Here is a 21,417-nt window from a genome sequence, read left to right on the forward strand (position 1 = left end):
TCAGAAAAGGAAAATAATTTTACCATCTTTACCGTACATGGACGACAACAAAAACTGTTAAAAATTAATATATATATATATATATATATATATATATATATATATATATATATATATATATATATATATATGGATTTTATTTTTTTAATATGGGGCCTCGAATTCTAAAGTAAAAATTTGGTTTTAGCTTCTTTTGCCAATGCAAAGTCAAATCAAGCGATACCGTTTTATCCCAAACTCTCCGTTCGATATTCTGTGGGGAGCCGTTTCTTTAACCTAGATTTTTAGCCCAAAGCCCTATCATTGATAAGGCCCAAATTGAAACAATATCGCAAGAGATCAAAATCAAGTGAAGAACTCAAGATTGTTGTTTTGGCAGAGGACAAGTCATGGAGAAGGCATCCCAGGACGCAACCGTAACAGTTCTGCCCCCTAAGCTACTTATCAACACAAAGGAACCGGGCCTCCAATGGCTGATTGGATCCCCATTTGTCCCGCCTTTCACAATCATTTCCACCTTCAGATGTATCCATTACCTGGAAAACTCTTCCTCCCCAGATTACAACAAAGAATCTGGTATATCTCCACTTGGTTCTTCACAAATAAATTAATGTGTTTAATTATTATTTTTTTTAAACTGACTGTTTTAGGTCTTATTTGTTTCTTTCTGTTATGTAATTGAGTAGAAGATGCTCGAGCACTGCTGTTGAAGGGATTTGGTGTGATCGGAGCGTTAATTGCTGGAAGCTCTGATTTCGAAAGAACTGCTCGCGAGGCTATCGATGCTGCTCGTCAATTGAGGAAGCTTCTCTCTGATGGAAGAGAATTGACGAGTCAAGAAATAATAGGAGCAGTTGCGGATTTGGATACTGGTCACGTTCATTTTTTTCTCTCAAGATATGGAAATTCAACAAGCGTTTTATCTCCTGCTTCTGTTGTTTACAAAGATCATCCCGAGGAGTATGTTTGGGAAAGAGGTTGTTTGATTCGATGTCAGCTTCCGATTAAGTTGCCATTTTGTATTCCTGTAGGAAATCCGCCTGGTGAGTCTTATTTTGGCGGCGTACCTTCACACAGTCTCTTTTCATGTTGCGTTAATATTGCCTCTAGGAGATGGTAAGTAGATAAATGCTTCTTAAGTTGTGTGATATTACTGTCAAGGTTTGTGTTTACATTTTGGGGATGACTTAAGTTGTACGTCTAGTTAGTTTAGCACATATAATTGCTTTTGGTGTTTAAGCTCCAAGAAGCTTCAAATAATCAATATGAGCAAAAAGAAACAAAAGAGCATGCTTTTTTTAAGCCTCTGGATTCTGATGGCTTAACTAAGGTGTTTGGGCAGCCAGAAATAGAGGGGAAAATGGGAAAGGAGATAAAGAAAGGAGGAGGAGAGAGAGAGAGAGAAGAAGAAGAAGAGAATTGTGTAGAGAGTGAAATTCTTTCTATTGATTTTGATAATCATTTCTTGTTACAATTAATCCCTTGAATAATTTGTACAAGCCTGATCATTTCTTATTACAGTTTTGTTACTGATTTATCTAACCAGCTAAGCCTCTGCTCTCATTCCTAACAGCTTTCACCCATTATGATTATTCCCAGAACATTAGCGTGTTATAGTTCTGATGTGGTATTTTCTAGTCACTTGATATGGAAGATGGATCCAACACGCGTGAGCTTCAAAACTAAGTGCTGAAATAACCCTTGAACTTAATAAAATAAATGTGGTCAAAATAAACCTGTTAACATGAGTGGATGCAGTCCAAGAAAAAGAGAATAGCTTGACTGGGCAATTAGTGTGCATAATTAGGAGCGGCTTAATGCAAGATGAAGCCAGCTGAGAACAGGAGGAAGAGATGAAAAGATTGTGGATTGATATGGTTAGTGAAAATGATAGGATTAGCAGTGATTTGAAGTATAATATTACCCTAGGTACAGGTCATTTGGGTGACTTAAAGTCTGTAGCCTGTAGGATGAAGACTTCATGAGTTGAGTAGAGTTTTACCTTCCAAAATTTTGCTGCTGGTTAATTTGATAGTTTCTTTTTTACCTATTTTGTTTTCACGGGCTAATGTTGCTCAATCATTTGGGTTGGATCACGGTGTCTTAGATGTGGAGAGGATGTACTTGCGTGCAACTGAAGCTGCTGTTGCCCAACTTAAAGATTCACATGTTGTATTCATGCTAGAGAGACTAAGCAAAGGGTCTTCAAACGCAACTCAACCTATCATTCTCCATGGTAGAGAACTGGATTTTAGCACGGATCTCTTAGATATCAAACTTGTGGATGTAGAAGCTTCTCAAGATTCTGATCCAAAAACATTAACATGCAGAAACTTTTGTTTGAAAAGCAAATCTTCTCCAACAGTGATTTCTGTGGAGGTAAAGGAAAGCATATGTAGTTCCTTGTGGTATAATTTGCATGTTGGAGATATGTTGTAGTTTAAATGGCTCCATCTTTATTTGGCAGATTGTCTTGCATTGCTTTCATCATCAGCTCTCACAAATGTCATATCATTTAGTTTTTCTGAATTTTGTTTTCTTCTTAGAATGCAGATACAATCCAAGTGAGTGTTCTGCTTAATAGATCAGAAAAGTCCCAAAAATCCATGGCACCCGTTGCAGAATATTTTCCAGGTATTGACCGTAATCTCAAACACAAAGTGTTACGAAGTGCAAAAAGCGCAGCGACTAATGGGAAAGCGTTTTTACATAAGCTAAGTGAAGCACATTTAGTGAAGCAAGGGCTTTTTGTGCTTAAAGCGCTGAGCACAAAGAGCCTCAAATTCAAGGCCAACATTGGAAGATACTGAGACTGATTTAGATGAAGATTTTGATAGAAATGGATCTTATTTTGGAGATAAGGATGAAAGTGTTGAGGACTTGTGGGAAATCTAGTGAAGATCTCTAGGTTATGACTATGAATTTGAATGCTAAAAACTTTTGAATATTTGATGATTTCTTAAAGGTTTAAATTTTATATAGAGGATTGTATTTTCTTTGCATATTATATTATTAGTTAATTTTTTAATAATTCCGTGTTTCCTTTCAATGAAGCGAGCTCTTTTTTTGTGCTTTGCGCTTTAAGCAATGGGGTGATGCATCGCTTTGAGTGCGTCTTATGCTTTTAGTTACCTCGGATCTCATATATGTTCAATGCGTCTGAATATAATTGTTGTAACATACACAATTTCACAGTGGACATCAATCTCTTAACTCATTCCTTCAGAAATTTGACCTTTTGATTACAGCTTTGGAAGAAGCCAGACTTCTCGTTGTGGATTTTGAGCTAGATGTGCTCTGTTATGCAGCCAAGGATCTTTCACTGATGTATGCAATTTCAAAGTTGGTAATACCTGGTTTAGTTGACCAATTAAACTCAATGAAGAAAGCTGTCTTGCCCAAACTTTTAACAGAACGTCCACAGGTAAGGAAAACCCAATAATGTATCAAATGGTATTAGTATCTCCCTATTGCTAGGCCTCCAATAATACTTGCACCATTGCACATATATAACTAAGTACAGACATTATTTAATTATTTTGTGGTTGTCCCTGTGCTCTGTGTTCCTGTGCATTGCAGTCCTCTGTAGTCAAGGTCGGACCATTGAATTTTTTTAATTTATAGAACTTAATGGTTGACACCCCAGGACACCCAAGTCCTTACCCAAGCAACTTCCTTATTTCCTTATTCATACATATGGAAAACCCTTATATAGGTTCTTCCACCGCTGTTTTCTTTTTTTGGTTTTTCATGTCTGTGTTATCTTAGGACACACCATAATTCGCACACTAATGTTGCTTTCCTTCTCTAAATTAAAATGTCTAGGCTATGGAAGTGTTTGGTTTTAGGAGAGCAAGAGACAGATCAACAACTCATCCCATAGAATGCATCTTCATTAGAACCACGCTAGGGTAGTTAATGGTAAGGAATAAACTTAGCCTTTGATTTCTTTGGATTCAAAACCTTGCAATAAAGTCCTAGATTCTTGTGTCCCTCCCTCCTTTTCTCCTCTTTCCCCTTTCCCTTTTCCATTCTCTGAGAACTAAATATAGGCTGTGTCTAGATTGTTTAGTTGGTGTTATGGTAGTTTGAAACTTTTGATTTTAGATAGAAGAATACTGATGAGTGTTAACATATAGTCAGATGGCATGATGCTTCTAAAGGAATGCCTCTGGAATCTCTAAGAAACAGTACTATAAGTAAAATAAGAAAAATAAGGGATAGTCCTGTACTTTTGTCACCACAATAAGCTGACCTACATGTCCTTGTTACCATTGCCTTTCATCTATTAATTCCGAAATGAGAATGCATGAGGGTTTTGTATATCCCAAAAATATTATTGCTTTAGCTAGAAATATTGGTCTGAGATTTTGTATATCCCATAAATATAATTGATTACAGTTTGTGCTTGTTTATTTTCTGCAAATAAATAGGAAATTTTTTTATTTTTGCAGCTACATTCATACCACTTTAATCCACCTGGGTTTTTGCATCCAATAACTGCCATCTACGAACTCAGTTATGGGGAGACGGAAATGAAACAAGGTAAGCATTAGACAGTAATAACACCTGACTTTTTGTGCTGAGTTATATAAGTACTCACAGAGCATGTGCTTTTTATGATGGGAAAAGTAATATTTTGGCTTTTTAAAGAAAGTCATTCTTGAAGGTTGCAAATTTCAGATCTATCAACTAAGATGGATTCTTCTGTAACCCTCTTTAAGTAGCACATGTAAAATCTAATACACCCAAATAATTGACGTCATCAGTGAGGCAGTTGGAGATGCTCTTTTCTTTATAATCTCTTGATTAATATGTGAAAAGAAAGGGGTGTGTCTCCAATTTATTTGGCAATTAATAAAAAGCTTCAATAGCTAGTCTGCCTATTTTTGACACTAGTATTTCTTGTTGCTTGTTGATGGAGAAAGGGGTATTTGTTTGGTAGATGGAGCTTTAGAGGATAGAGAGGAACCAGGGCATAATCTATATTGTAGTTTGGTCTCTTAAAGAATTCACCAGAACTTATTCTCTGCAGTTGAAGTCAGAAGATCCTTGCACTTGAGGCTGGGGCTACCTTTTGATCGTCCTCTTCTACGAGTCGCTAATGCACTTGATTTCTCTACATTGAACGATAATTCAGGAAGTAACTCAAGACGAAAAGGTAACTGTTTAATTCCTAGCTGGAAACAATATGTTTACAGGAGGCACCTACTATGTCATTCTTCCACTCCTATTTCTCACACATTCTCGTGGACTAACTTTGCATATTTTTGTGGTAATAATACCAGGCCTTTCTCTGCTAAAAGATGTGCATATTGGGATCCCAAGTAGCGGAGGTTAGCGATTGCTGTTGTTTATTTATTTACTCTTTTTGTCATGTGGCTCCTTAATATCATTTTCATTAAAATCTTGATCCTCATGCAGTCTCGGGGGGAATTGTCTCTTTGGTTCAAGGTTCTTATGAATATCATCATTATCTTCAAGATGGCTTTGATGACTCGGTAATGAAGCTTCTCTCTATCAAGAATTATTCAACATCTGGCCAAATCATTGACAGCCAATTCATTTAATGTTCAATAAATTAGCTCTGTTTTACAAATTATTGCAATGTTTTCAGGGTGTATATTTAGAAAGTTCATTGTCGTGTGGTTCATTTTGAACTTCTACAGATCAGATGTGGGTGTAAAATTACAACTTATTTTTATCTGAGTTTGGTATCTCCATGTTTTAGATATTTTGAACTGAACCTTTCCAAGTGGCCGCTAATTAGGGTATAATTATTTTTTCTTGAAATATAGACATCTCTTGAAATCAGACATATAGCAATAAAACTTGGTTGGATAAAGTGATTATTCTTTCTTTGTGACATATGATGGGTATTTCAATTTGTCAATGCAGAGATTCTTAAGGCTCAATAATACGCATGCATGTTACTTCTGCATTAGATGGACCCTTAAGTATGGATGTATCTGTGGTCTTTTTCCATATTTGATCTCGTTTCTACCTTTATCGCATGATTATTTTCTTATGCTTTCTGATCTTGGGTCTAAAGGCTACTTGTCCTTGTTAGATTCACTTTTATTTTCTATCTATAAGCAGATATTCTGCATTTTGTTGCTATTTAAGAGCACAATTATGTTGAAGATCATAACATTGCTACTGAAATTGCTGCTGCAATTGATCATCTTTTATACATGCAGTTCTAATTTGGTATGTCCTTAATCTGTGAATTTTTAGGGCTGGGGTTGTGCTTACCGTTCTCTACAAACTATCATTTCATGGTTCAGACTCCAGCATTATACTTCCATTGAAGTTCCCTCTCATAGGTATGAAAAGTTCCATCACTGGCCACTGGTAATGTACTGAGTTCTCAAGATTCTGTTACTAGTTGTAATCTCGCCTTTCGCATGAGTAATTTTTTAATCTGTTTTATTTTATGTTAAAATTATAGCTATTACCGGAACAACAATAGAAATTTTAATTCCCCTTTTGGGTTGGGGGTGGGGGATAGTGAAGTATTATCATAAAATTCAAGTCCTTACTTTTGGTATTAATATCATTAAATTAAGCAACAATTGTGTGTAGGGAAATACAGCAATCACTAGTGGAAATTGGTGATAAAGATCCTTCTTTTATTGACTCACGTGAATGGATTGGTGCTATTGAGTTGAGCTTTGTTTTGGATAAACTTCTGGGTGTAAGTGTGCCTTTTAGTTTTATTTTATCCTTTGTGATGAATATTGACAATATCTAGTCCACAATGTTTGTTCTGTTCTAAATATGTGGAATGTGAAGGAATGCTGAATTATTGTCGATGGATTTGACAGGTAACTTGCAAAATCATAAATGTCAGATCAGGAGCTGAGCTTCCTGAAAGATGTAGAGAGCTGGCCTTGCACTTTGAGAATCAAGGAACACCTATTATGATAGGTAAGTATGATGCATATAATTTTTTCTTTCTCCAGTTAACTTTCGTTAAATGCTTCTCCTCTCAAAGATGAATCAACTTAGGATGGTTGTGTAACTTGCCAATGTTTGGGTTCTGCTGAGCTTACTGCAACATGTCTCAGATTTTTAAGATGTTCTGGTGAGGAGAAGAATAAAGGTAATGGAATAATCGTATCATGTGTCTCTCTGACTGCACCTTACATGAATGCAGGTGGCGGTGTTCTTGCATATACACTTTTGGGAGTTGATTACAATGAAAGTAGTGGAGATTGTGCTTTTCTAATACTTGATCCTCATTATACTGGAAATGATGAGCACAAGAAAATTATAAATTGTGGTTGGTGTGGATGGAAAAAAGCTGTTGATAGCAAGGGAAAGAATTTCTTCTTGCATGACAAGTTCTATAATCTTCTCCTGCCACAAAGGCCCAACATGGTTTAGTGCGGTCAACTTGGTATCCTCAACACCTCCATACATAAAAGGAAGCTTTATAACAATTTGCATGCCATGAAAAGTTTATAATTTAGCAGTTGGACTGAGGCCACTTTCCAATTACTTAAAATATAGTTTTGGGATTTCTTTTGTGAATGGGGTGAAGTGCTTTGCATCGGCATTCATTCTGGTTGATATTTGATTTTTGCTTATACTCTAGAGAGGAAATGTCAGTGCAAATATAGCAATTGGACTGAGGCCACCAATGGGGGACAATATCTTCTTCCAAGTGTAATGCTTAAAATAGAGTTTTGAGATTTCTGTTGCGAGTGTTAGCTTGTACTTGACAAAGGGAATCTGTATCTTAGAGTTATTTATTGGTGATTTCGAAGGTGACTTGTGATTGTTTTGAGCATGTTATTCTTGTACTGTTACGAAATGAGAAAGATATCTTAATTCTTGACTTCTTTGTCATCTTGTTTGGCTAAAAAAAAAAAAAATTGTAATTCTAAATACTTAATTCTATGGAATTAGTTATACTACTGGAATTTTGTAAAAAAAAAAATTATTAAATTTGATTAATCTGACTTAATTAAATTAGTTGGCTTAATATTCATTAATATGAAATTTCATATTAAAGGATCTGTTAATAAAGTTCGGACGTTAAATTGACATCTTTAACTCGTTGGTTTACCATATTGGTGAAATTCTAATAAGATTTTATTTTTCATTTGATTTGTTTGACTGTGAAATATGTGGAAAAATAAACAAAATGATTATTTGAAGTACGTTTTGAAAAATAAACAATATGTTAATAATAAAAAATTCAAAACGATTAAATTATTTTTTAAAATTTTAAAATGTTTTCTTAAAAATATTTATACTTTTTAATCACAATCTTCAATATAATTTTGATTGATAAAATCAAACCTTATGGGCGTAATAATATAATTTGTAAAATATAAAAACAAAATAATAAATACTACACAGTAATTTATCCTTGGGAAAAAGCAGCAATGCATTGCTAGAAAATAGAGATAACGTCGTCGTTTTAAGGGTTAACGCATCATGGGAATAACCTTGAGCGAGCAATAAGCGCTGATAGGAAAACGAGGGAAATGAAGCGGAGTATCCAATCCAGATACTATGGCTGCTCTCAGTCACCAAATCTGCCCTTCCACTCTACCATTGTTGCACAGTTCCTCCCAAAATCCAATTCTTTCAAAACCTCAGCTTTCTGTTTGTTCTAAGCTTTCGAGGCCTTCATTTTCTCTATTTGCTGCTCAACCCAATTCCTCTTCTCAATCTTCTCCTTCCATTTTCCTCCCTCTCCTAGAAAATGCACGAATTGATCAACGGGAGCAAGAGATAGAGAAACAAGAGGAAGAGGACGAGAACCTCACAGACCCAATCATCAGATTCTTCAAATCCCGCACTTCAACCCAAGATCCGACCCACGAAGGCAAATTCTCCCTCCAGAAAAACCGCCGCACTCTGTGGCGCCTCTCGACGGACTTCCAATCCGATGCTGAACCTGATATTGAAGATGTTTTTACCAAAAATGAAAACCGACATATTGGTTCTGCAAGTTCGGATTCGATTCCATTGCCTGAGGGAATTGTGCGGGAAATAATCCAAGTTGCCAGGGACTTACCTGAGAATTCTACGTTGGGAGAGCAATTGAGTGCTTTTGAGGGGAGGATTAGTGCAACAGAGTGTCTAGAGGTGTTGGGATTGATGGGCGATGAGGGTATGATGACTTGCTGCTTATATTTCTTTGAGTGGATGCGATTGCAGGAGCCATCTCTCGTCACTCCTCGTGCTTGTACTGTTTTGTTTCCAATATTGGGAAGGGCTGGGATGGGTGATAAATTGATGATTCTGTTCAGGAACTTGCCTCAGAATAAGGAGTTTGGAGATGTTCATGTTTACAATGCTGCTATTTCTGGCCTTCTCTGTTGCGAAAGGTATAAGATTCTTTGCTATCAGTGAGCTCTTTCCAATGGTTGTACAGTTCATCTTACAAAGAACACACCAAAAGTTTGATCTATAATTTCTCTGGCTAAGTAATGAGCTTACTATTCTTTCTTGATTTAGTGATTTCAAATGCATATTCTAGGATGCCTTGTGTCTGTTTCTAAAGATGAAGACTACTAGCAAGCATTCATGCGTCCAAAAATTGTATATTTTTTTCATTGTTTGTTTGGTGTTATGGAAAATATGATCTTTTTAGTATATAAGCAAGCATCTTCTTAGTCATCGCTATGCCTCTTGTAGAACACAAATGGAGTTATTTCCTTTTAGCAGCATTTTAGTTTATCACTTTAAATTGCTGAGAGCAAATTTGATGTGGTGTATATGGATATTAAATTGTGTGGTTTTTTAACAAGTATCTTATAACACTAAAACAAAGATAAGCTGCCTTGTGTATCGGCGGTCAATTTGATCAATTTTTTTAAGTCTTGGTTTTCCTTATGAAAAGTTTATATAATTGATCAATAGACTGGCAATTGTCTTTCTTTCCCAGATACCTCCATGAATTAGTTTGGATTCATTTATTTTGTGCAGCTTATTGTTCTCGAATCTTATTGCTATCCAAGCTTATCCGTTGGCAGCATGATTCTGCATCTAGTTTAGTTTACACAAACGGCATAGATAATTTTGATCTGTTTCCTAATGGGATCTCAGCTCATAATTGATGTCTACTGACATATATCAGGTATGATGATGCATGTAAGGTGTATGAGACCATGGAAGCAAATGGCATATCTCCAGATCACGTGACATGTTCTATAATGATTACAGTGATGAGGAAAATGGCCCGTAGTGCAAAAGAGGCTTGGGAGTTTTTTGAGAGAATGAATAGGAAGGGAGTCAAATGGAGTCCAGAAGTTCTGGGTGCTTTGATAAAATCATTCTGTGATGAGGGACTGAAGAATGAAGCCCTAATTATCCAAGTAGAAATGGCAAGGAAAGGGATTTCTTCAAATGTTATTGTATATAACACATTAATGGATGCTTTTAATAAATCCAACCAAATTGAAGAAGTTGAGGGTCTCTTTACTGAGATGAAAGGTAAAGGCCTTAAGCCAACATCTGCTACCTTTAACATTCTTATGGATGCCTACAGCAGAAGAATGCAGCCTGAGATAGTTGAGAAATTGCTGCTAGAAATGCAGGATGCAGGATTACAGCCTGATGCCAGATCATATACATGCTTAATAAGCGCATATGGGAGGCAGAAGAAAATGAGTGATATGGCTGCGGATGCATTCTTGAAAATGAAGAAAGTTGGTATAAAACCTACTTCACATTCTTATACAGCTCTTATCCATGCTTATTCAGTTAGTGGTTGGCATGAAAAAGCCTACATTGCATTTGAGCATATGCAAAGAGAAGGAGTCAAACCCTCTGTAGAAACCTACACTGCTCTGCTGGATGCATTTAGACGTGCTGGTGACGCCCAAATGCTAATGAAAATTTGGAAATTGATGATAAGAGAAAAAGTTGAAGGGACAAGGGTCACATTCAACATTCTTCTTGATGGGTTTGCTAAACAAGGTCACTATGTGGAAGCAAGAGATGTGATATCTGAATTTGGGAAGTTTGGCTTGCAGCCAACAGTGATAACATACAATATGCTGATGAACGCATATGGTCGGGGAGGGCAACACTCAAAGTTGCCACAGCTATTGAAAGAAATGGCAGCTCTCGATTTAAAACCTGATTCTGTTACTTACTTGACCATGATATATGCATTTATCCGTGTTCGAGATTTCAGGAGGGCGTTCTTCTATCACAAGAAGATGGTGAAAAGTGGGCAAGTGCCAGATGCCAAGTCTTATCAAAAGCTTAGGGCATTACTGGAGGTAAAAGCTAAGGTAAAGAACAGGAGGGACCGGAGTGCCATACTTGGTATAATTAATAGCCGGATGGGTTTGTTGAAAGTTAAGAAGAAAGGAAAGAAAGATGAGTTCTGGAAGCACAAGAAAAGGGATCCAAGAATGATCCCAAGAATGCATAATGCTGATCATGAATCACGATAGAGATGGACGATGATTGTGCCTGTTTTGAGCTTTATAATGTAAGAAACGTCTGTTCACCTATGTGGCCTTCTTCAGGCATAATGTATCTTTTGCTCTTCACTTGACAACCTGTCCTCCGGAGGTGTGATCTTTAATTTGTATATAGGGGTGGTGCCAAAAAGATGATGGCTTTTCCAGCTAACCACATTAACATTCTTACGAGTAACTTAGCCAGTTTTTTCGTCCTGTATGAAACAGTACAAGAATATTTGGAAATGGTGGTGGATGTTTCCAAGTCTCCAGGTGCTGCAGGAAGTCATTAATCTAAATTCTTCATGGCGGATGCGTCATAGCTTTCTAACGCACATATACTGTGTTGAAAAAACTTTAGTTAATGCATCAAGGACAACCCCTTCGCTTCCCGTGTGTTTCTGCCTCTGTAGATTATCTAGTGTAATTTCAGAAATTTCCAGCAGAACATCGACGCGGGGAAAAAGTGGAAGGAAAGTGGAAGGCTGAGATAGGACTGCTCGTTATTTATTGGAAAAATTATTATTTAATTTTTATATTTTATAAAAATTTATTATTTAATATTTATATTTTGATAAATATATTATTTAATTTTTATATTTTATTTTAGTTAAATTATTTATTTTTTATTAAAAAATTAATTTATTTTTATATTTTAAAAAATATTATTATTTAATATATTTCTTTTAGTGAAATTAATTAGTTTCTCTTATATTTTGAGAAAATAATATTTTTAAAAATATATTTTTAAATGAAAATGAAAATTTATTGTGTAAAAAATAAATTTAAATTTATAATTTTTTAAAATTATTAAAATATTTTCATTTAATTTCTTGGACATTATTTTTACTCTTTCCTTTATTAGGAAATAATTTTCTTTATCACTTAATTACCGTATAATCTAAATGAATTACTTAAAATTTTACAAATAGATTATATCAATTTCTGTTAAAAGATGAAAAATAGAGAGAGGAAGAGAGGGAATAAAAGAGAAATATGAGTCGGGAGATAGTAAGAGATAAATAATGGAGTTTAAGAGAGAGATAAGGAAGAAATGATTGGGTTTGTATTGATATATATAAAAAAAAAAAAAAAGAGACTAAAGAATTAATCAAACCAAATTATAAGACTAATTAGTGTATTTTTTAAAATATAAGAATTAATTAATTAATTAATTTTATTAAAATAAAAATAATTATAGTTTAATTTGCATTTAAATTCTTTAACTAATAACAAATTTGATCAAATAATTAAATAGATTAACGAAAACAAAATATATGAACATATGAAAGAGTATATTTTTTAAAATATAAAACTAAATAATTAGATTTTTTTATAATACAAAAATTAAATAATAATTTTCCCTTATTCTAATAATTTCCTTGCGATTTCTCTGAAAGGCGTTATCTGTTGATAAGGATGCATTCACGCATTGCGAGTTTAGGACTACTAAGGAAGCAAATGATCCCTAGAGCTTGAGGCTTTTGCCTTCAATTTTGCTTCTTCCTGACTTAAATTCAACTATTTGCAGGTCTCTTTCTCCAACAGCTTGCGAAAAGCAATTGTGGGTACACCATGCCTCCTAATTCAGCAAAGAAGGTGAAGATTATATATATATATATATATATATATATATATATATATATATATATATATATATATAAACTTCATTTTTTCTTTACTAGCGCTTTATTCTTTACCATATTATCTCTGGACCTCAAATTAAATATCGTTACCATGGACTTTATTATGCGCTGCAAATTTTAGCCTTATTAGAATTATCACTGTTCTTGATTAATCACTTAGAATAAGGCACAAAAACAACACATTTATCCAGAAATCACAATCAATAAAAAAAAACAAAGTGAATTTGATTAATAAAAAATTAAGAATCAATAGGAAAAATAAATAAAAACAAACTATACTAACAATTTTTTTAACCACATAGAAAATCCCAAAAATTCAAACTCACAAAAAAAAAAAAAATACAAGAAGTTCAAAAAGCAGTAAACAAGAACATGTCATGCTCTAGAGTTCTCTGAAAAAGGGACTGGATTCTGATGGTGGGCCTTCTCTATATTATTTGTAGGTCTGCGTTCTAAGCTTTTTGGTTATAACTATAATCTCTTCTAAGGCTACAGGGCCTCGTTAAATTCGTAACTCTGCTTATTTAAAGCCGAAGGGCTTAATGGCTAATGCAACTTTTATCTCTTCAAAAAAAAAGAAAAAAAAAAGGAATTCGAATGTTATATTGATTTGTTGGACTCAACCTGAATGTCAAGGTCAAATAAGGTAAGGTCAAGTCGGGCTTTAAGATAGACCACGATCGCTGATCTGGAGCAGCTTTCGGTGTGGACTCCTCTGCCGACATTGGAACGAGGCCAACCGCCGCGAAGTTTGGATTTTCATCTTTCGGCTGGAGTCTGATCCATATTAAAGGTTAAATTAATAGTTCACCACAAGACAAATTTCAAGCCCAAACTCTTTTGAATTGGGCCAAATCAGATGGTTAAGCAATACTTTTGATTAATAGATGACATTCCCTATACTAAATATATTAAAAATAAGTGTATTTAATACATAAAAAAAAAAGGTGAAATTCTTGGTTGGAAAGCCAAAATTGTTAGAGGGATCTATTCTTCTTCGGTGTTAGAAGAATTAGCATGTAGAGAAGCTATTATATTAGTTAAATCAAATGGCTTCAACAATATTATTTTTGAAGGAGATTCAGATACTGTCATTCAAGCCCTTCATGGAGGTCCTTATCCCTTAAAAATTCATGGTATTGTTAATGATGTCAAAATATTAATACGCCGTTTCTCCTCTGTTATTTTTTCTTTTGTCAAAAGGTCATGTGATATGGCTGCTCATGGAATTGCCTCTAATATGCTGTACAATGTCTCTTTTAGATGTAATTCCATGACTCAATTTTTATATGTACTCTTCACATTACCAACTTAATGTTAAATGAATTTTATTCTTTCAAAAAAAAAAGTAAAAAAATAATTCTTTTTTAAATTATAAAAAAATAAAACTCACATTATTATAAATAAAAATATAATACTTTATATATTAAAAATATTAAATTAGATCATTAAACCTTTATCCAAATCCCACCCAAACGAATCAGGGCAGAACATATCCCCAGTTGAATAACTAAAAAGGGGCGAAGGCTGTATGATTTCACTTTTAGAAATGCCAATTTTTTTTTTTTTAAATCTGATTTATTGCAGAAAAATTAAAAAATGGATTTACTCTCCAAAACATGATGATATTTCCTTGCCAATTATAGTGTCGATCTTCTCGCCAAGCAATTGGTCAGCAAAAATTAGGGGAAGAAAGGATATTTTGGTAATTCAAATCATCCGGTAAAAGAACCAAAAACCCTAAACCGGATGGAAGCAAATGACAGGCAATAGCCGGTACTGCACGTGCCACGTGGACACCAAAGCGAGATATAACCGAAAAACTCCTTGACGTGTACCAGTAGCCGTAGCCTCCCTATAAATAGTTCTCCCTCTCTACTTTTCGTTCTCATCCATTTCTCTCCCTTTCTTTCTTGTCCTTTATTCCTCCTTAAGAGATAGGGACACTCGCTCACTCACAGACCCATAAAACAATATCTGAATACGGGATCCACGAACCCGGAGCTCCTTTTGATCTAGGTTTTCAGATTCAATTCTATATACTTCTTCCCTTCCTCCCATCATTTTAGTTCGGATCGGGCGCCCCGTTTTGGGAGATCCGATTGCTTCTATTGCCTTGGCTCGAGATCCGGGCCAAGCACAGAAGTGTCGGATTCGGATATTTGGATTGAACCATCCTCAAGTGTGCAGGTTCGCTCTCTCTTTGTCTTGCGTATTATGTTTCTTTTAGTGGTGGTTTGTTTGATTGCTCGGAATAGGAGGGAAAAGAAAGGGAAATAAACTTTTGAATCTTAGCTTTTTTTACATTGTTTGATATTTTATAAAACCAAGTAATTTTATCTGAACAATTTATTACCAGAGAGTGAATTTTATACTTGGAAAATGGGATTTTTTTGGAAACTATAGTTACTGTTTTAAGTTCTCATCTTTTACAGATAGCTTACAGTTTACTGTTATCGTCATCAAAGGTCAACAATTCATTAGTTCTGCTTATACTTGGAGCTCTAATTGACTTGGTCTTGCTTTTCATTTTAGTTGAATTAAACTTATACTTAATGTTCGTGCTGGCACTATTTTACTTTTTCTAATTAATTATGTAGACTTTCGAATGACCAGATGATTCTCAAAATTTAATTTATTTTTCTTTTTATAGTTTGGATTTAGTGATTCGAGAGTTGGCAAAGTGTAAATGGCGTCTAGGGAGGGATTTCTGACGGATGAGCAGAGGGAAATGTTGAAAATAGCAAGTCTAAATGTGGAAAATTTGTCATCATCCCCAAAGAGTTTGTCACCCTCCCCAAAATCCCCATCAATGTTGCTTTCTGAGCATCAGTTAAAAGTTCCTGCTGCTGGCAAGGCACCAACTGCTGGGATTGCAGTGAGGCATGTGCGAAGGTCGCACTCGGGCAAGTTTGTGCGTGTGAAGAAGGGTGAGTGTATCTGGATCATGTTCAGATATCAACATTTTCTTTTGCATTTATATATACGAACTTTATTATTTTGTGCTTTATTAATTGGCAACATCCTAGGCATTAAATTTTCTTAATGCACGTGTGAAATGTATGAAAAATGTATTGGTTAAAAAATTGCCCAAATAGCTTTTGACCTTCCAAAAGAAGTAGGATAGGAGATCAAAAACAGTAGAAGTGCTTTATAGTATGATAAATATGAAATTTTGGTGGCTGGAAAGTCTCCTAGCTTGATGGCCTAGTTGTTTGAGAATATGGTAAATTATTCACTAGAATGTTTTATTATGTTCTTATAATAAATTCAATATAGGTCTAAGTACGTTAAATTTAGGCTTTTCTGTAAGAACTTTATGGATAATGTTTAGTGATGAGTATGGTATTTATTAATTTTATTCCTAATTATGATTTAGCTATTTATATGTTGCCATAAAGTTCCTTCTATAACCATATGAGAAGATATTTTATCTTTGCATACATTATAATATCAGTGATAACGTCTTGTGTTTGTAATCCAGGAAGCTTCTATATATGTTATGGGGGATACTATTCCCAACTTATGATTAAATTGACATACTTTTATTTTCCATATGGCCATATATTTTTTAGATATCATGTTGTCCATAATATGAAGCCGACAGTCAAGTGTCTTGTTTGCCCATAGTTTCATCAGTGTGGTGCTGAATTAGCGGCCTTTAATTTACATTATGATCTTCATATAGCCGGTTACCTGGGTATTTCACGATTTCTGCATGTTTTAGTTTTATCTATATATGAATTCAGACCATAAATAGTTGATTGACTGTTCGCATTGATAATTTGATTGTATTTACAATTTAAATTTTTAAAATGAATTGGAAAGGCTAATCACTATTGCATTCTTTCCATGGATGGGAACAGTTTGGCTTTCATTTGGCATTTGGATGACTGAAAAATGGCCTGATGCTCGTTTTTGCCATCAATTTGATGTATTATACTATGCTTTACTGTAGGGCACTCATAAATATCCATTATAGTTAAATGAGTACCTGGCAAGTGTGGCCAATGAAGGAAGTTAGGATCATTCTTCTTTTAATAATATATGTTTTCTTGCATCAGCTACTTCTTATCATAATGAAGGAACAAAATCTTCACCCTAACAAACACTAGCAGCACAAGTCTCATATTTGGATGTGTGCCAATATCAGGTTGTCCTGGCTGTTTGTGTGTTCTTTAATGTTTCCCTTTGAAGTGAATTAAGAACAACTTTCTCTGAAATCCCTATGATGTTTGAATGTTATGAAGATATGTTTATACCAGCTTTGAATCAGGCCTATAACTGGTAGATCATGATTTTCTGTGGAGATTGATTTGGTGATGCTTGTTTTGTGCATTTCTCCACCTTCCCCTTTTAACATAATTCTTTTATGCTATATTTTATTCATTACTCTTGGCTAATTATTTGAAATGAAGTGGAAAAAAAAAATTCTGGAATCTCTTAATTGGTGTAAGTCCTTCGTTATAGTGTTTGCATGATTAATTTTTTTTTATTCATATGGGCTTCTCCCTCTGATGATGAATTGTGGTTTTTGTGATATTTGTTATCTTTCAAGTTCATTTTAATCATGAAAACAGTATTGCTATATTTTTCACATTCTGCATGTGATTCTACTGGTTATTCTTTTGTTCTTTCAATTTCTGATAACTCAAATATCATCCCTACAACGTCTTTATTGATCGTAATCAATTTAATTAAAAAAAGAAAGACAAGAGAAGACAATGGAAAAGTCAATGATCATGAACATTACAAGCTCTTGAGCAAGTCTTTGCTTATTGCATTTCTTGTAATAATCATCTATATCTATTTAGAATATCTAATAGGATTTGTTTTAGTGGTGTGAGAACTTTGCAGGAATTTAATTGCCCTTTTTTTTTTCAGATGCTATCACTTAGATGCTCAATGACTGACTAACTTATTTATGATGGTTACAATGTCCATTTTTGGGCATTGAATTGAAATGACTGATTTCCTTTGCTAACGGAAAAAAAAAAAAGTACTGTTACTAAATACTAACAGATAACAAATGGGGAAAAATGACATTTTTTGAAATAAATAAATGCAAGAATATATATTCAGGCTGCATGAAGTTATTGAAAGCGATCTGCATTTATGGTTTTGCAACCTTGCCTGGTTGGTAAATTCTTTTCTGTTTCTTCCAGTTGCTCATTGCATATCGGTGATTGATGTGCTGAATCGATTTGTTCTCCGTGCTGGGTATATTTGAAGTTGTATTTGTAGAAATGCATTTGAAATTGAACTTACAATTAGTTACATGCTCATTAATTTTTTTCTTCTTCAATTAATGGTGGTAGATGGTGGTGGTGGTAAGGGCACATGGGGAAAACTGCTTGATACTGATGGTGAATCACATATTGATCGGAATGATCCTAACTATGACAGTGGAGAGGTAATTTTTTCTTTTGCAATCTAACTTGCCCTTCATGTTCTTGGTTTTATGGATGATTAGTGTATCAAGATGACCCCATAATTTTTGTGACAATTGGGTTGACACAATAATGACAAACATGAAAAAACATTACCAGAACCCACTAATTTCATGCTGTGTTCATGTCTTGTCCAAAATGGCCACCCTCTTGGTCACTCCCTCTCTGCCTTTTTGCTTCACTTGTAAACACTTTTGGATATTATTTGACATCAAATTATCTATTGCTCTCTTCTACTTTCTTTTGAACAGGAGCCATACCAGCTTGTTGGGGCAACTATCTCAGACCCTTTAGATGAGTACAAGAAGGCTGTTGTTTCCATAATAGAGGAATACTTTAGTACTGGTGATGTGGAAGTGGCAGCATCTGATCTTAGAGAACTTGGCTCAAGGAAATATCATCCTTATTTTATCAAGCGGCTTGTTTCCATGGCCATGGACAGGCATGATAAGGAGAAGGAAATGGCTTCTGTTCTGCTATCTGCATTATATGCTGATGTAATCAGCCCATCCCAAATTAGGGATGGATTTGTCATACTTCTTGAGTCTGCTGATGATCTTGCAGTAGACATATTAGATGCTGTTGACATCCTTGCTTTATTCATAGCCCGTGCTGTGGTAGATGATATCCTTCCTCCAGCTTTCGTCACTAGGGCAAAGAAGACCATTCCAGAGTCCTCAAAGGGATTTCAGGTTCTCAAAACTGCTGAGAAGCGCTATCTCTCAGCTCCGCACCATGCAGAACTTGTGGAGAGGAGGTGGGGTGGTAGCACACACATCACTGTTGAGGAAGTAAAGAAAAAGATTGCTGATTTGTTGAGGGAATATGTGGAGAATGGGGATGCTTTTGAGGCATGTAGGTGTATAAGGGAATTGGGGGTTTCATTTTTTCATCATGAGGTTGTCAAGAGGGCTTTAATTCTTGCCATGGAGATTCGGACTGCTGAACAGCTTATGTTAAAGCTGTTAAAGGAGGCTTCTGAGGAAGGCTTGATAAGTTCCAGTCAAATGGTGAAGGGTTTTGCTCGGCTCACAGAGAGCCTTGATGACCTTGCTCTTGACATTCCATCTGCAAAAACCTTGTTTCAAGCCCTTGTTCCAAAGGCTATATCTGAGGGATGGCTAGATGCTTCATTCTTGAAGTCCTCTAGTGAAGATAGACAGGTACTAGCTGAAGACAAAAGGTTGAGACAATATAAGGGGGAGGTTGTGACAATAATTCATGAGTATTTTCTCTCAGATGACATTCCTGAACTAATCCGAAGTCTTGAAGATCTTGGCATGCCCGAGTTTAACCCCATTTTCCTGAAAAAACTCATCACCCTAGCTATGGACAGGAAAAACAGGGAGAAAGAAATGGCATCTGTTTTGCTTTCAGCTCTTCACATTGAGATTTTTTCAACTGAAGATATAGTTAATGGCTTTGTCATGCTTCTGGAATCTGCAGAAGATACAGCACTTGACATTTTGGATGCTTCAAATGAGCTTGCACTCTTTCTGGCTAGGGCTGTAATTGATGATGTCTTGGCTCCATTGAATCTAGAGGAGATCAGCAGCAAATTGCCACCAAATTGCAGTGGGGGTGAGACCGTGTATATGGCTCGATCACTTATTGCTGCACGTCATGCAGGGGAGAGGATCCTGAGATGCTGGGGGGGTGGGACTGGTTGGGCTGTGGAGGATGCAAAGGACAAGATATTGAAGCTATTAGAGGAGTATGAAAGTGGGGGTGTTGTTAGTGAGGCTTGCCAATGCATCCGTGATCTTGGGATGCCCTTCTTTAACCATGAGGTGGTGAAGAAGGCATTGGTTATGGCTATGGAGAAGAAGAATGATAGGATGCTTGATCTGCTGCAGGAGTGTTTCAATGAAGGGCTGATTACTATCAATCAGATGACCAAAGGCTTCACCCGCATAAAGGATGGGCTTGATGATCTGGCTCTCGACATTCCAAATGCAAAGGAGAAATTCAGTTTTTACGCGGAGTATGCCTGTAAGAAGGGTTGGCTCCAAGCTTCTTTTGGGTCATATGTTGCAGATGCATCCTCAACCCCAGCTGCAGCTACTTGAGATGAGCATATATCTTCTGCTAGTTTCTCTCATGTCTGTTATTGCTCAGTACCTCTTTGCACTGTTTAATCGTCTCTATGCTTCAGAGATGGATAGATAGATATGGGATGTTTGAATTCCTTCTGATGTTTCAGTGGTCATCTGATGGAGATCCTTGTGATCCCAACCAATGTATAAAGTTGGTTCGTTGTTATTACTATTGACATAGCTTTAGGAGGATATGTATGTTGAAGAGGGGGATGGGTCATGATGCTATTATCACATGCAATATGATGTTTAGGATGATGATAGTTTCCTTCCCCCCTATAAGTATTATTGGTTTTATCTTTTATTTTCATTTTGCTTCTCTCATTATCCCCTTCTCTAGTCGCAGTATTTTGCTGCAATAGGCATTTATTCTTTTTTTCTCCCAATTTATTAGCTAGTGCATTAGAAATCGCAATACGCTTGCTGTTCTAGCATGTATGTTATTTTGAAAAAAAACCAAAAAAAACTTCATTATACAAGGCAAGTGGCTTCACAATTTGGAATTTTACTTTAAAAGAATAATCGCAATTTGAGCTCTTCATCCTTTTTACAGTATGAGATACCTCGATGGCCGATGCCTACCTTAGTTCTTTTTGGATAAACGTCCAAATTTAGCAGCAAGTGAATTTTCACAAATAGAATCCCATCCCAAAATTTGGGCTTATTGACAAAATTTTAGTGAATTGTGACGAAGAGCTTTGGCCGGCATCAATCAGGTAATCTGACCATAAAAAATTTGAAAAAAATTGAATAATTTTTTAATATTATTTTAAAAAATATTTTTTAGAAA

The 21,417-nt window shown here is 35.3% G+C and overlaps 3 protein-coding genes across 4 annotated transcripts; all 3 read left to right on the plus strand.

Annotated features, from left to right (window-relative positions):
- The first annotated feature begins 335 nt into the window (after positions 1-335).
- LOC110640904 (probable Ufm1-specific protease) lies at positions 336-7,843 on the plus strand. Of its 2 annotated transcripts, XR_009142637.1 has the most exons (14): positions 336-576; positions 687-1,043; positions 2,108-2,379; positions 2,547-2,634; positions 3,249-3,424; positions 4,455-4,545; positions 5,036-5,161; positions 5,289-5,336; positions 5,425-5,501; positions 6,238-6,326; positions 6,586-6,697; positions 6,828-6,930; positions 7,160-7,688; positions 7,751-7,843. XR_009142637.1 is itself a non-coding variant. In XM_058132572.1 (13 exons), the coding sequence occupies exons 1-13, from the start codon at positions 390-392 to the stop codon at positions 7,387-7,389; spliced, it is 1,956 nt and encodes a 651-aa protein (XP_057988555.1). In that variant the 5' UTR covers positions 336-389; the 3' UTR covers positions 7,390-7,843. The 2 variants fall into 2 exon arrangements, 1 of the variants encoding a protein (XP_057988555.1); XM_058132572.1 differs by having other exon boundaries at positions 7,160-7,843.
- A 515-nt stretch (positions 7,844-8,358) lies between these two features.
- Positions 8,359-11,774, plus strand: LOC110640896 (pentatricopeptide repeat-containing protein At5g50280, chloroplastic). The gene is made up of 2 exons (XM_021792439.2): positions 8,359-9,347; positions 10,100-11,774. The coding sequence occupies exons 1-2, from the start codon at positions 8,527-8,529 to the stop codon at positions 11,424-11,426; spliced, it is 2,148 nt and encodes a 715-aa protein (XP_021648131.2). The 5' UTR covers positions 8,359-8,526; the 3' UTR covers positions 11,427-11,774.
- Positions 11,775-14,961: 3,187 nt separating this feature from the next.
- On the plus strand, positions 14,962-20,951 carry LOC110640883 (MA3 DOMAIN-CONTAINING TRANSLATION REGULATORY FACTOR 1). Its single transcript, XM_058132573.1, has 4 exons — positions 14,962-15,271; positions 15,735-16,011; positions 18,400-18,494; positions 18,783-20,951. Exons 2-4 carry the CDS (start codon positions 15,771-15,773, stop codon positions 20,598-20,600), a joined length of 2,154 nt encoding a protein of 717 aa, XP_057988556.1. The 5' UTR covers positions 14,962-15,271; positions 15,735-15,770; the 3' UTR covers positions 20,601-20,951.
- The last annotated feature ends 466 nt before the right edge of the window (positions 20,952-21,417 follow it).

This window comes from Hevea brasiliensis, chromosome 13 (assembly GCF_030052815.1).
Source record: "Hevea brasiliensis isolate MT/VB/25A 57/8 chromosome 13, ASM3005281v1, whole genome shotgun sequence".
In the NCBI taxonomy this organism is placed as follows: Eukaryota; Viridiplantae; Streptophyta; class Magnoliopsida; order Malpighiales; family Euphorbiaceae; genus Hevea; species Hevea brasiliensis.